The sequence below is a fragment of the Chelonoidis abingdonii genome, chromosome 6, assembly GCF_003597395.2.
Source record: "Chelonoidis abingdonii isolate Lonesome George chromosome 6, CheloAbing_2.0, whole genome shotgun sequence".
NCBI classification, from domain to species: Eukaryota; Metazoa; Chordata; order Testudines; family Testudinidae; genus Chelonoidis; species Chelonoidis abingdonii.
In genome coordinates this window covers 131,469,896-131,485,811 of record NC_133774.1, presented here as the reverse complement: position 1 = coordinate 131,485,811, position 15,916 = coordinate 131,469,896, and the positions used below count along the sequence as shown (strand labels likewise).

At 43.8% G+C, this 15,916-nt stretch overlaps 1 protein-coding gene across 1 annotated transcript; it reads left to right on the top strand.

Annotated features, from left to right (window-relative positions):
* The first annotated feature begins 261 nt into the window (after positions 1-261).
* TMEM271 (transmembrane protein 271) lies at positions 262-1,315 on the top strand. Its single transcript, XM_075067531.1, is given in 5 exon segments — positions 262-527; positions 529-743; positions 746-790; positions 793-864; positions 867-1,315. Coding segments are annotated over 5 exon segments (951 nt in total). The 3' UTR covers positions 1,220-1,315.
* The last annotated feature ends 14,601 nt before the right edge of the window (positions 1,316-15,916 follow it).

Below are 15,916 nucleotides of genomic sequence, written 5' to 3'. Positions count from 1 at the left end.
GAGGAGGGGAGTGTGTGTGCGAGCTGCGCCTGGCTCACTGAGGCCGGCGGCTGCCTGCGGAGCGGAGCGGCGCGTTTGGAGAGCTGCGGGTCCCCCTCGCCAGCATGTCCCCGCGCTGCGCGGCGGCCGCCTCGCCGGGAAGGGCCGCCGCCCCGGAGGACACGGGAGGATGAGGCGGAGGCGGCGCAGGGGGGAGGAGGAGGCGGCGGCGGCGGCGAGGCAGGCAGGGGGAGGCCGGAGGAGGCGGAGGGGCAGCGGAGGATGAAGTGGAGTGTCCGGGGAGCCTGCGCCGCGCTCTCCAGCTGCCTCCTGCTCGCCTGCGCCCTCAGCGCCGCCGCCGTGGGCCTCAAGTGCTTCTCGCTGGGCTCGGAGCTCAAGGGGGAGCCCTTCCGCCTGGGCACCGCCGCCGGCGCCTTCTACTCGGGGCTGCTGCTGGCCGCCGGCCTCTCGCTGCTGGGCTCGGCGCTGCTCTGCTGCCGCCGCCGGGGGGGCGGCGCGGCGGCGGGCGCGGGCGGGCAGCAGCCGCGGCGGGGGCCGGCAGAACTTCCTGCTGCTCGGTGTGTGGGTCTTCATGCTGGGTGCTGACGGCCTCGCCGGGCCGTCATGCGGCGACGGATCAGTGTCCTGGTGGAGAGGAGTACTCGCACTACACTGCGCCGCGCCGGGCCGCGGCGGGGGCCCGCGGGCGGCGGCGGGCGCGGCGCTGCGCTGCCAGAAGCTGCGGGACTACCAGCGCGGCTTGGTGCTTCCACCGTCTTCAACGCGCTCGAGTGCCTGCTGGGCCTGCTCAGCGCTGTCTCGTGCGCAACTACAAGGCGGCCCAGCAGGCGGGCTGACGCCGCCAGCGCAGCCGCCAGCAGCAGCCCGTCCTGGCCGGAGGCGGAGGCGAAGAGGCTGGCGGCGCGGCGGGGGAGCGGGCGGCCGGCGGGCGCCGCGGCCGAGCCAGGGCTCCATCTTCTCCAGCGAGGAGCCCGAGCTGTCCCCTGTCGACTGCCCCTTCCAGGCCGTCTCCTACATCAACGTGGGCGTCTTCCACGTGTTCGACGAGGCCGGCGTGGAGGTGCACTGCGGCGGGCACCCCTCCCTGGAGCTGCCCGGCTACTCGCCCAGGGACCCTGAGCTCAACCCCTCCTACCCCTACTGCTACCCGCTGCCCCACGAGCAGCCCCCGGCCTACGAGGAGATCTACCCGGGGGAGCCCGGCGCCAACAGCAGCTAGCGAGGGGCCGGCCCCGGGACCCGCACCTGCGCTGACAATCAGCCGCTGGCACCAGGCGGCCCCTGCCCTAGCTTTGGGGACAGACCCACGGGCAGCATCAGCCCTTTTGCTCAGCGCACCGGCCCGCGCAAAGAGCGCGCACCCCTTCTCTCGCCCCGCTACAGCCCGCTGGGGCTAGGCCGAGGCAACGCGCCTGGCGAAAGATCAGCCTCTGGCTCCATCACTGCACGTGGCGAGACCCTCGCCAGAGCCCCACCGTGCGCTGCTCCTGCTGGGGGTGACTGAGCGAGCCCACTAGTACGTTTTTCAGGATCATGGTTCTGTCTGATGAGTTTTTCATCTGTCTTGTCTGTTAAATATCAAGACTGAGTTTTAAAAAGCTGGACAGGAACCGTTTAGGGGTTGGTTCTTCCCCTCCTGGTGTCTCTTTGGCCATTTTTTTTTTAAATGAATCATCATCATCATCATAGTCTTTTCTTCAGCTTTAATGGTACAAAGGTATACCATTTATGATAACCAGCCCGTGTAAGGGGAAAATGTAATGAAGCTTCTTTACCTCTCAAGCAGAGAAATTTTGAACGACGAAAAGACGTTCCTGTAATGTTTACCACAGCTGTTTGGGGAAATTCTTATGTTTACACTTTCTTGAAGATTTAAATTCTATTTACAGTGTAGTGAGAGTTAAAACCTATGTTGGGTCTGGTAGGATGCACATTAAAACCCCCTGCACTTTCAAAGAAAAAAGGAAAAGTAAACAGCAACATTTTTGTACACTAATGTGCCTGCTTTTGTTGATAACTTCTTACTGTAAAAGCTTTGGAACGTCTATAATGAAAAAGTTTGGTAGATTCATTGCAATCTAAAATTAATCACCGGTTCCTTTACTAAGATAATTGAGTTGTTATTGGGATATAGCAATTAAAAGGCAGTCCAAATGGCATGTACATTCCTGTTTGTAAACAGGCTCTGTGTTTTTAATGCAAGGCAGGGCTCATTTTTGTTTTACACAAGTTTAATTTTGTACAACTATATAGTTTCTCTTGTAAAGAATCTCATCTTATTGTTATCAATTCATCAATCTGGTAAGCTTGAATATTAAAGTTTATTTTAAAATATATACTTTAAACAGCCTTAATTGATGTAATATTCACAGTTCTAAAGGAGAAGTTGTACAAACACACCTTCCAAACGTTTTCAGAACCACACTTAAAATTCCCACTAAACCAGGAGAATAAAGAAGTTGAAAGTGTATTTAATGCACAGAGAACAAAGAAAAAAATCAGATTGTATTTGCTAACTTTTGTAAATTAGACATATTAAAAGGGATTCCAGCCAAAAGTAAAACTATTAATCCTCATTTAGCTGCCTGCTGTGGGATGTCAGTTTATCAGAAAGCGTGAGAAAGTAATAATTAAGGGAAACAACGATGGTGTATTTTTGTGCTGCACAGAAAAGGTGAAGGCTTAAGTAATGTTGTCCAAAGAGTAAAAAAGCCACGCTTCAGATGGTGATGTTCCACCTCTTTTTTCAATGAGCATGTATTAAAATGGAATCCTATACAAATAGAAACCCTTCTGTTAATCCTCATTTTGGAACCTACTGTGTAATGTCAGTGTATTAGATAGGAGGAGGAGGAGGAGGAGGAAGAGGTAGTTATGGGAAAACAGAATTATGGCATATTTTTGTGGGGGACAGAAGATTATTTTTAAATTTAAGGCGCTAGGAGAAAAATAATTTACAGCCTTAGAATCAGTAAAAGACCATTTTAGCCTAAAAAGGTTGCTGCCTCTTTGTTTTCTAAAGTGTTTTGATTTGCACACTTTGTATAGCCTAAAATGCAGAATGCCTTAGAAGTCTTTTTAAAATAAACTTTATCTATGAAACACATAAACCTTTAATCTAGATATGAGATCAAATGCAGTTATTCCAAGTTTGCCGTAGTTCCAAATTGTGGAAGTCTAGTGGTACAGTGCTGTTCATTTGGCTGAAATTTTATCCTGTGGAGTAGGTCAGCAGAAAGCCCTGTTTTAAGTCCTACTTAAGTCTTCAGAATAGGCTTTATGCTAGCCCTCTGCACAAGGGGAAGATTTCACCCTCTTTAAACCCAATCTTGTAGTCCTTACATACAGTGCTGATTTAGGCAAAAATTTCATATTTTATATATTAGAGAGAGCCAAGGTTGTGGAGTTTGGTTTTTTGGTTTTGATGGTGGTTTATTTTTAATTTTTTTTTTTTTTCCAAAATGGGTAACTGAAGGAAGGATGCTAAATCCTTATTTAGGCTCCTGAATAAGTGGCGTGATTAGCAAAAATGCTGAGCACCCAGCCACTCACTGAATTTAAAGGGGAATTGTTGGGTGCTGAGTACTTTTAAAAGTTAGGCCATTACTTGAAATGGCAAAATAGAGATTTAGAAGGCTACCAACAAGTGTCTATTTTTTAAATCTTGGCTATACAATGGAATTTTTAAAAAACTTTAATAAAGAAATTGATTTTTAACGGAAATACCAATATTTTAGAGTTCATAAAATTAGATAAGTCTGAAACTCCACTTGTTCCAAAGACCAGTGCTCAGGGAAATAAATAGAAAGTCAAGGAAGCTACCTGTTACACTCAAGTTTAAATAGAAAATAACTTTAAACTCAAAATCTAAAAGATTGTTAAATTCATAGCACTTTTTTGTTGTTATTTAAATATCTTTTCAGAATGCCATTATGTTTCAACATTGTTTGTGGATCAGCTAATTCCTAAATTCATATCTTTCTTCCCTTGGGCTTTTTTCCCCTACTAATAGTTTAATTTAGTGATGGAAAACATGCCGGAAAAACAATCTAAATCCAACTACTACTGAAGTTAATGGGAGTTTTGTCATTGGCTTCAATAGGAGTAGGAGTCAGCACAAATTATTCTAGCTACTATACATAATACACGTGTAAAACAATATATTAGTCTTCTGGCACAACAGATAAGATGCAGCATGAAATATTAGCGCTCAGATATGTATTATTTGTATCAACAGAGGTGTGAAGAAGGTAACATGGTGTCACACACTTTTTACAGATATAACATTAGGCAGGCAAGTTGACCAAACAAGCCATGTTTTCTTAAAGATGGTATACAAATGTTTCAGGTATCAGGTGACTAACTTTTATGGTAAAATGCAAATGTATTTATTTCTCAGTGAGAAGAAATTTACAATTACAAAGTACAAGAAGAAGCTTCACAAGCGTGATCCAAGTGTCATGGAGCCATTTTTAGTCATTTTGAAAATCGTTGCTATATAGATTGAGCAATAATGTTAGAGTGTGTATATGGTACTATCCCAAATTGAAAATAGGCTGGTGTAGGATTAGAATTTTAGGTTAATTACATTGGATAGCATGAGCCCTCTAATCTTTTTTAAATTATATGCCATATGTCCTGTGAGTAAATGCAAAAGCAAATTAGATACAGGTCACTGGGAGTACAGGGGTTAAACTACCTTACAGGATTTTATTCCATAAACATAGTAAAACAAGGGGGGAAAACAGCAAAAAGATTGTTAACGTGTATCCCTCCATACACACTCGTTTAGGTCTCCATCTTGCTTTAACTGAAGACCAAGGAAACACTCCCATTGGGCCTTTGCGCTTAGTTTAGTCACATCTGTGAAAAGGTAATATAAAGTGGGTGTAAATGTTACTGACCTTGCAGCATTTCACCTCCATTTTCCAATGCCTTTTCACCGGTGTACGTGATCAAAAGAGGGACAAGACAGTGGAGAATCAGGCCCATTGTCTTTGGCCGGAGCAGAATCGGACCTCTGTGTGGAAAAAATGCCACCAGCCTATTAGCAATTCAGATGAATGATCTTAACACACTCCAACATCTTGCTTAATTAATTATTTTGCATTGTAATTGACAGAATAAATGTAAATTAAAAAAAGAGCATTTGATGCTAAAAGAAAATTGTATTAAACTAGTACAGTTCATACTCTAAGTTTGATTTCACTATGGGACTTCTTTGGTTCACCAAAAAGCACTGTGGTGACTGGTATAACTTAGATATATTTCAAATGTCCTGTTTAATCATCAGAAAAGGTTTCTAAAAAAAAAGTTAATGTGACGAGGGCAATCTGTTTCTGCGTTTGGACTTAGTACATATGAAACCTTTTCTCCATTTTGCCATTTAATCTGAGATTGATCCTCAACAAAAATGTCAATAATTGATATTGTAATTTTAGGGTCAATAAAATATGTTTCAAAGCACAGCATATCCTATAAGAAAAGCCTAATGCTCTTCATTTCATCTTTCCTTCTTGTCTTATAGTTGTACCTAATAAAATATGGTTTCAGGGATTTATACTAAGCATGAGGTGGAAAATTGGCATTAAATGTATTAGCCCTGCTGTGAATTAAAATCTACTTAAGTAAGTTAAGCAATATTTTTAGTTATAGAGCAGTCAGAGGGTTTTGGATGCCTTTTTAGTTATTTAAATACCCAATCGAGTTTTATTTTTATTTTTTAATTTTATATAATGAAATTCTTCAAGTACAATTGAGGTCTCTCTCCTCAATTCAGACTATTAACTCCTTTTAAATGTAGTATGGGAGAATAAGATTGAATTCTTACTGTAGGCTCGCCAGTTTAAAACTTTGTTTTTCTAAATGGCCATTTAACTTGAAAAAGCTGTTATTGTACATGACTAAACACACACTCTACAAAATCACTGTGGTACTGAAACTCATAGATATAAAATCGGATCCAGAAAGATCAGTGCAGTGTTACGTGAAATTCCCCATCTAATGAATAGAGTGCAACAATTCAGTTTAAATTGCAGAGTTCAGAAAGCGCCCCAGAACCAACACACTGTCACCGAGAGGAATAAGAGCGCTTCATTCGCTTGCATTGCTTTGGTATGTTCTTGCTATTACAGTATCAAGGTGTAAACTGTTGTGCTGCCTAACCATCTATAGGTGAAATTCACTGCAACACAGAGGGACAAATGCAAGACCTATGCACAACTTATGCTCTCAAAATAGGGTTTAAGTGGTGCCTGTGCTGGTCCTCTGCACAGTGATACATTTCAGTCTGGGTTCAGACAGAGCAAATCATGTAATGGTGAACTAGGAAGCTATGTACAGAGTTCTAATGATGTGATAACCCTGAGACTGGAGCATGAGAGTTGAGGATGCTCTAAGTGCCCTGTAATGGGTGCATCGCTCTTTTACAACAGACCAAATCCTGAAGTCCCCTTTTCATTCCCTTCTTCAGGCCAAATCCCCATTGACTTTAATGGGTTTATCCTGGAGTAATGATTAAAGACTTAAAGATTTGGCCCAATAGTCCTATGCTGAGTTTCAGATATTTGAAAGATCTCACCAGATTTATAGGAAAAAATGTTTTTATGAAAATATCATATACAGTATCAGTGGCGGCATGCTGCCTATTTGTAAACTTATATGTATTATGGGAAACAGAGAAAGCTGAAGGATCAGAACTGTATAGATGGCCCAGAAAACTGGATTGCCTCAAGGGATTGATCATAGAAGTAACTGGTGTTTCACTTCCAGATTTGATTCTATGGTGATCCAGTCTGGTAATGTCTAGTAGTTGTTCTTTTTATTTCTGATGGTCTTTGTGAATAAGTCAGTGGTCTCAGTCCTGTTCCTAAGGGACAGAAGTCTGTTGAACACCATACTAGTCATCACAGTTGTCAATCTTGTTGCTATTCTTATCAGAGGTCAAGGTTTGAAAGGCATGAAGGCTGAAATAGTCCTATATGTGGTCCCTCTAGAACACAATTAAGGCATATGGTGGAGAGGGGAACTTGTACTGATATTTTTGGATAAAGAGGACGTCATGCTCTAAATCCATCATTGTTTTTAAGTGAGAATCTGTATTAGATATAGGGAAATATATCCAAGAGAGTATTTTCAGCACATACTTTTGAAATCTTTTCACAAACCATAATATTTTATTTTAGAGAAGGTGCTAGAAGTCTTTGCATTTTCCCCTTAGCCATCTTTAAATCCTAGTTCAGTTCACTAAAGCCTAATTAAATCCTCAGGAGTTTAAACTATTAAATTTAGGGAAAATATTAGCTTAATCCTGCAAGATACTGAGTGCACTTAATTCCTACTGAGGTCATAGGAGGAGCTCAGCACCTTGCAGGATCAGGCCTGATGTGGCCCAAATTGTGGCAGTCAGTCACTGGCTGGGAAAGAAGTGATGCAGACCTGCACTAAATAGTGCAAGAGACAGTCCTTTCCAAAGCAGCACAGGGGCTCCCTGCAGGCTGCAGACATGTCTGAGGTGCATTTAATCATATATTCATGATTAAAATTTAGAACCTTACAAAGATGTCCATAGGGGAATGTAAGATTTGAGGAGATGCATGTAATTTCAGCTCATTTATACATATATTTTGAAACAAACTACTACTAACAAAAAGTGAGAAAATACTGCAAAAAAAGGATTGTGCTCCCACAAAAAAAAAAAATCCATATGGAATTTCTGCATGCTGCTGCTGCTGCTCCAAATATCTAACCGTTCCTGGATTACCATGAAGTTGCTGGAACAGACAGAGGATGCTCTAGCTAGAGTCCTGGAGAGGGGATCAAACTGAAGTGCAAATATGTTGAAAGCTGTTAAATGTTTCCAGGATGTTTTGATTATCCATGCACGCTCTCATGAGCTGCATATGGGCTATGAACAGCAAATTCCATAATTTTCAGAAACAGATAAAGCAGTTGGAAGATCTACTTTTATGATGCTGAGGAGGGGAAATATTAGCAAATGAAGATATACAGGAGCTAAATGGGAGAACTTTTCTAAAAGACAAAACTAGAAGATTTAGAGAACCAGAAGTGATTCTCCAATCTGTGTTTCATGGGCATTCGAAATGAAGAGAAGGCATAGCTCTTGCAACTGACAGTAGAAAAGATTCAGACCCAGAAATAGAAAGCACACTTGTTGTTCTTAGGCCCAAGCTGAAGACCAGATAAAAGTTCTTGCACTTCACCAGCAGAAGTGATTTTGCAAGAAAGCCCAGAACTGCAACTTGGTGGACATTGATGAACAGATTTGCATCAATCCTGATACTAACATTGAAACTAACTCTGAGACATGACTTCTGATCGTTGCTGAAAAATCCCATTCTGCCTCTGACATGGTATGTTGCCATCAGAAGGGAACAGAAAGGGGTTTCTGCCAACACTGTGAAACTGGATTATTTCACTTAAGAGTTTGACTGGAATGGCATCTTCCCCTTCTACATCACCAAGAAATCCTGGATCATTATCCTGAGCTGTCAAGAGATAGTTTGCACTAAGTTTTATCCTGGACATTGCTTTAATGTAATGATTTCATGTTCCTGTATATACTGTATAACATATTGCTGTGGCTTGCCCAGGAGATAGCATACATACTCATGACATTTATATTCTAGCATCTGGTATATAAGTACATTGAGCAGGCCAAGCGTATGGACTGCTTGCTGCTATGCCCACAATGGTTTGGTTTTGCATATCTGTTGAGTGATGGTGGGCCAGGAGACACCATTGGAATTTGGATCAGATCCTGGCCCTGCTTTATGTAACAGTAAGAAGAGTGTTATCCCCTTGTTGCCAAGGTTCTACACTTGACCCATCAATCTTGAGGACAGGTAAACCTGGTAAAGAAGGGAAACTGGTCCTTCTTCCTTGTACTGGGGCCATGGGGATGTGGGGAATAGGCCTTCCGAAGCCCAATGAACAGTGGATAGAATGAGTGGGCAGGATACTGTCCTCATCTCCCTATGAACACTATGGAAGTGATTTCATCACCGCTCTGTGGGAGCTAGGTATTCTAGCCCCTGTGTTCCTCTCCAAACTGACTGCTCTCTTCCAGAGTTATTAGTCAGGAGACCTGTCTTCAGCCACAATGTCTATTCAGTCTCCCCCAGCCAAGTGACTGCCAGAGAGGAATTCCCTACACGTATGGAGTGAAAACCACACTGTGCTTGTGCACTGCCTCTCCTGTGCTCAGGTGGGAGAATGCTATGGTATATTAAATTATTAGATCAGTCGGGGGTACAATAAATAGAAAAGAGGAAGGAGACATGAGAAAGCCTTGCTGGTATCCTGCAGTTATACAGGTTTTTTTTTTTTTGGTTGGTTGGTTGGGTTTTTTTAAACAAAAAAAGCCATCTACAAACATCCATTGTCTCATGTATCCCCCTGAAGTCAGTGGGAGTTTTACCTGCATCGGGTCTGCAAGATCAGGCATTCTCAGTTTGAATAATGCCATCAAAAAGTCCCACGTGCTGGTTTACCTCAAAAGCAGTCCCGGCCTTGTTCCAGCAACTACATCATTGCATGAAAAGCACAAGCAGGGCTGATTCTACGGGAATCCATTACTCATTTGACAACAGCAGTAAAATAGATAAAAACACTATTTAAATAGCAACATCTCAGATTCAAAAGTGCTTCATTACAGGGAACATGGACCTGGCCAGAGTGAGAACGGCTTTGGCAAGGCATCTATGTGCCAAACGAAAATGGATATTTTCTTCCACAATATTTTCCTGACAACTATTGGAAACATATGAGGAAAGCTAACAGCAGCAGGGGATTTCAACTCACCATCACATGTACTACCAGAACTGGTTTTCTGTTGTACAATGTATTCAGGACTTAACCTTATGTATGAATGACTCTAAACTTGCAATTTTTTCCTGGCAGATGTCATATTCATGCGCATACATTTTTTTAAAACATATTCAGGGCTAACCTACAGTACTCTCACTCTCACGCTGTTCCAGGTGATGTCCCTATGAACCCAACCCAACTGTTCATGGAGTAAGGGCTTACCAAACATGAGCGAGAGTATCCCAGTCTAGCCCATGGTAAAAGAGGGGACGTAAAAGCTATTGTCATTTCTGACCATACTCTTGTTCCCTAGAGGTAAGCCAGGCTATTCATTAGGCATGTCAGTGGAATGGTGCCTCAAGATCCCTTTAAGCTCTATGATGGGCGTAACTGTGCACCCAGTGCAGGGGAATAAGGGGGTACAAGGAATCCTCTTCTTCAGTGAATAGGCCACCCATATTGTCGCCACCTGTGCATTCTGGAGCAAGGACTGGGCAGAGGTTTGGCTCCACTCACAGCAATGCATTTGTATCAGTGTGGGAAAGTGGGAATAAATGATACAGGACAAAGAGCTCATGCTGCTTACTTCTCCCCAGGGCAATCAGGGACTGATTCATGAGTGAGTCACAACTCACTCATGAATCAGTCCCTGATTCATGAGTGAGTCACAACTCAGTCCCTATCCTCTTCTGCGGCAGCAGAGCTCTGTGCCAGCCCTTAACATGGCCTGGACTGCACGGTGCCTATGTAGCCCTTGATAATGTCATGAAGTACGAGGCCAGAATTAACTGCAGTCTTCAAAATGCCACTCCGCAGATAAGGCCTGGGTAAATTATGCTTCTCTGGTGGAAATTTCTCAGTTGACTCTTGGTAGAAAAAAGAGAGCCTCTGACACCCCAATGAATGGTGTGCCACTTCCAAAGAAGCTCATCTGAAAATAAAAATCGGGATACCCAAGTCAACTAGCAGAGATAGTTAAAATCAGAAGGGAAGTAAATCCAACCAAGCACCACAAAACAGAGATCTTTGACCATTTCCTCTTTTTTCATCCTTGAGTCATTTCACCTTGTTCATGTTTTTAGTGCTAGCTCTCAAAAGAGTATAAAAGTGGGTAGAAGTAACACCAGCAAAGCATCAGGTAAAGGAGAACCAGTATTTACATTTCTGCTCTGAACAAGTGTGGACCATATTCTGGCCTGCAAGCTTAGAAAGCAAAAGCAGAAATGATTAATTACTCTAATTAGGGCTCTAAATGGGGAAAAGCTAGCTCCCTCGAGCAAAAGCACACTGCATTTCCTCATTTATGTGCAATTGTAGTGCTCAGAGGAAGAAGCCATCAAAGTGCATCTCCAAAACAAACATTTTCCGACTTTAATTTAAAAACACATTCAGGCCCTCAAAACTGAAATAACTAATGCTGAGATGCAAGAGGCTAACTAGCCCCTGGCCAACACAGCTCAACTGAAGCCAGCTTTTTCCCTGCAGAACTCTTACAAAAACCAGTGCATGGAACAACAATAATCTTTATGTCAGAAGTGTATAACTGAGTCATGAGAGATGGTGAGCTGGCTGATACCAATTGCAGAGCAGGGGGACTGATTCTGACCTCTGTGATGAGAATCAGAAAGAAACCAGAAACAGTCCCATTGTACCAAAAAGAGAGCAGCCCGTGAAAGGAATGTGTAAGTCATTGACCACTTGCTCTGCCCAATGATAAACAGAAAATCCCAGCAAAGTTTCTTCCCAGGATGGAAGATGTTATGCAAAAAACCTTTTAGTTAGATTCTCAATTTGCTCCACTCAATCCAATCACAGACCAATGTAGCAATATTCTTTCCTTGTACAAGATTCATTCCTATCCCAGTAGCCTAATAATGAATCATTATGCTAATTTTTGCTCATGTTTTATAATGGATGCAAACTATACAATAGTCATAAATTGGGGAAATACTGACTCATCTCTAAATGAAAGCACAAGAAGTGGGGATGCTTTGATCAGAGTGAAATTAACTTACTCCTTAAACAGTTAATATTGAAGTTAATGAGCTACATGCTTCCTATTTCTTAATGAAAATGAAAAAATGAAGGTTACTTACCAGGGACTGCAGCAGTTCAAGATGAGCGTCTGTACATTCACCCCACTGGGTGATAAGAATTTTCTTCTGACTTGGCTAGAACGCACTGAGGAACTGTGAAATCCCTGAGTATGGAAGATCCTTCCCTTTCTTCATTCCCAGGAGAACCATTAATCTCATCTGAAGGAAAGGGCAACTGTGTATATTCAAACATTTTATAATCTTATGGTGCACTCTGGAGCATAATCCATAGAGTTTAAGATCACAATGATTTACACATTCTAAAGAGGCAAGTCACTTGGGATCCAGCAAAGGTGTTACTTGGTCTTACCAGAACAAGTGAGCAGGATGCCTGGACATTCCCAGGAGATGATGCCTGGAATGGGCTGAAGACATCAAGAACTAGATGAGGGAAGGAAGTTTCCCAGGTTTCCCTGGAGATGATATCCCACTGCTGGAGGGTTAGCAGACTGCCAGGCTGATAGCATAGGAAGTAAGGTTGAACCAGGGCCTGTGGGGAGATAGTGGTACTATGGTAAGGGTTTCAGGGTTTGGTGGGGCCAGGTCTTAAAGTTTTGGAACATTCTAATCAACTTCCGACTTGCCGAGGTTTATCCAGCTGAATCCAAGGGCCTAAACCTTCTTTCAGGCATCGCTAATCTCACGTAAAATTAATATTGTAAATTACAGTAACCCCTAGGAATTTAGGCCTCACATTCCCTTCTCTGCTTCTCTCTTGCTCCTGGGGTGTGTATATGTGTAGCAATTTGCTGTTAGTTTATGCTATTATGCTGGGGACAGACTTAAGACTCTGCTCACTCCCCACCTATATGCTCTACTGGGGAGTAGTAGATGCACAGCCCTCAGGTACTGCTCCACAGGGATATCGCCAACGTCACAATCCAGACCAATGAGACGTCTTACGTAGTAAGGGTGGCAGAACCCAGCTCTTAGATATTAGATACCACAATTGTTCTTTAAATGGAACATGAGATGTAAAGTCCCTTCTGTTATCGTGCATTTTCAGAGAAAGCGTATTAGCTGAACTAATTTCAGATCAAGAGGAAATCAGTGATTTGCGAATGTCACATTAAAATCAAGTGGTGGGGAAATGTACATAAATAAAAATAAAAACATTATAAACCTCATCAGAATCGCAAGGCAGCATTACACATGGAGCCAGTTGTCTCAGAGGTTAGTGGTGTGCCAATCCCTGAGGGCCCTTAAATATAAAAAGACAAATGCATTTAGTACCTGCAATTAAAATGTGGCCCTTCTGTGACAAGCTATCATTATTGCTGTCTGCAGATGAAAGCTTTTCCATCAAGAAAGTGCTGGCCATTTAAGAAAGCCAATCCTCATGGGGCAGCCAGGTCATCCTTTTCCATTTTCTCAGAATGACCTTCTTACCGGAGAGCAGTAAGAGATCCATTTAGAAGCAAATGGAGTGAGATTTAGCCTGTGATCTTCAAAACAGAATACAAAATTCAGCTGATGGAATAATTGAAGGAACATCAAAGAGGGGGAAAGAACCCTGCAGGGTTTGATTCATGGGGGTTGGATGAACTTCACTTGTAAGCTCCCTTTGCGGTCATCTTCAGTAGGTGAACTCCTGTAATTTCACCTGGAGACTGAGAACATCCAGATGAAACATTCACACTCCTCAGTCCGCTGCTACTCCCCATTTCTTCTCGGGAATCAGGGATCTTAGCCCCCCCTTCCCGCAGACGGACAAAACACATTCTGTCTGATGACAGTCACTGCTAGACTGAGACACAGGCAGATAGCATCAACATAGGCCATCGCAGCTACACGCTAGGAATTAAGGGGCTTCATTTCCGTGGTGCAGGGTTGCTAGAGAACTGCTGAGGTTTCTCTTGATACCATGAAAGGGATAACAAGGCCTACCTACCTCTCCCTATGTGGGACAGTGGCTGCAGCCAGAGAGGGAATATTTCCCCTCTTATGCTCCTCTATGAGGGCTCACGCTGCTCTTGCCTCCTGGAGACCCTGATGGATTAGAAGGTGATGGCCCTCACTCAAAGCCCATCCCAAAGCAACAGGATCAGGGAGCCTCTGGACTTCCTTTAACACAGGTTAGCTAGGGGTGTGATGGTACCTCCCATAAGGCTTTATGGAAATATGCTTAGAATGTGTTTTATGCTACATATGCCATGTAACATATCTCAAAGGCTCTGATCTACTGAATGTATTGTTCCTATTTGTATGCATGTATCGTTATTCAAGGTTATGAATGTTGGCTGTGTACTGGCTCGATTTCTAAATAACCTTAGTAGAGCATTCGGTCAGCTCCTGGAGAAAGAAATGTTGAAATTAAGTACCTAATCAAGAAACACTTAAAGGACAATGGATCTTGGAATGCTCCAAACCACATAAGGAGTCTACTTGAGGACATTCAAGGTAGCACGTGAACAATGGCTGCTACCTGTAAAAACTATGAGTCATGCATGGACATGTGACTTCTAAACTCCATCTTGGAGCTAGACTTTGCATAAGAGTGAGGAGAGAGTCTGTTTAAACCCCTGGGAGACCCCTCCATTTTGTCTTCAGCTGGCTAAAGAAAGAGCATCTCCACCCCCCCCGGATACTTGGAAGAAACTGGAACGAAGGGCAGTGACTGCTGGACCCAGTCTGTAAAAGGGAGCATCCTGGAACTGGCGAAGATCTTACCTGTATTCAGTTTGATTAGACATAGATTTGTGCATTTTATTTTATTTTGTTTGGTGACTTACTTTGTTTTATCTGTTACTACTTGGACCCACTTAAATCCTACTTTCTGTATTTAATAAAATCACTTTTTACTTCTTAATTAACTCAGAGTATGTATTAATACCTGGGGGAACAAACAACTGTGCATCTCTCTCTATCAGTGTTATAGAGGGCAAACAATTTATGAGTTTACCCTGCATAAGCTTTATACAGAGTAAAACGGATTTATTTGGTTTAGACTCCATTGGGAGTTGAGTATCTGAGTGTTAAAGACAGGAACACTACTGTTAGCTGCTTTCAGGTAAACCTGCAGCTTTGGGACAAGTAATTCAGATCCTGGATCTTTGCTGGAGCAGATGGGAGTGTCTGGCTCAGCAAGACAGGGTGCTGGAGTTCTGAGCTGGCAGGAAAAGCAGGGGTAGAAGCAGTCTTGGCGCATCAGCTGGTAGTTCCCAAGGGGGTTTCTGTGATCCAACCCATCACAAGGGGATCTCTAGGCATTACAGGAGCTTCTGGGGGGAAGAGGGACCTGAGATGTATGCTGCAGTAATAGGGATGCCAACTTTATAATTGCTGAAAACCTGACACCCCCTGTCCAACCCCTCCCCCCAGAGGTCCCACCCTCACCTCTTCTCCAGGCCCTGTCCCCCATTCACTCCTCTCCCCATCTCCCTCCATCATTCGCTCCCCCTCCACCCCATCACTGGCATCCTCCTGTCCCGGGACTCACCTGCCCCCTGTAGAGCCAGGCGACGAGGAGCTGACGTGGAGCCTGCCTGCCTCCCCAGTTGGGGCATAGCAGGGTGGAGGAGGGAGTCGGCTCCTAGAGCGAGGGACTGAGGCAGGGGCACAGTGTGTGTGTGTGGCGGGGGTCCCTGGAGCAAGGGGCAGGGACAGGAACACAGCGGGGCAGAGGTGGGGTGAACAGGATCCCCCCCTCCCAGGCAGAGGTAGCACTGGCGCTGAAGCTGGGTCTGATAGCAAGAGAGCCATTTCTCTCCCTCAGCAGCTGAGCAGAAAACAGCTCCCCCAGGCTCCAGCAGCAGCTGCTGCTCTTCCTGCCCTCTTGGCAGGGAGCCTGAGGCCTGGACTACACTACGCTTTTAAACTGAATTTAGCAGTGTTAAACCGATTTAACCCTGCACCCATCCACACAACGAGGCCCTTTATATCAATATAAAGGGCTCTTTAAACCAGTTTATGTACTCCTCCCCGACGAGAGGAGTAGCGCTGAAATTGGTATTGCCATGTCGGATTAGGGTTAGTGTGGCCGCAAATCGACG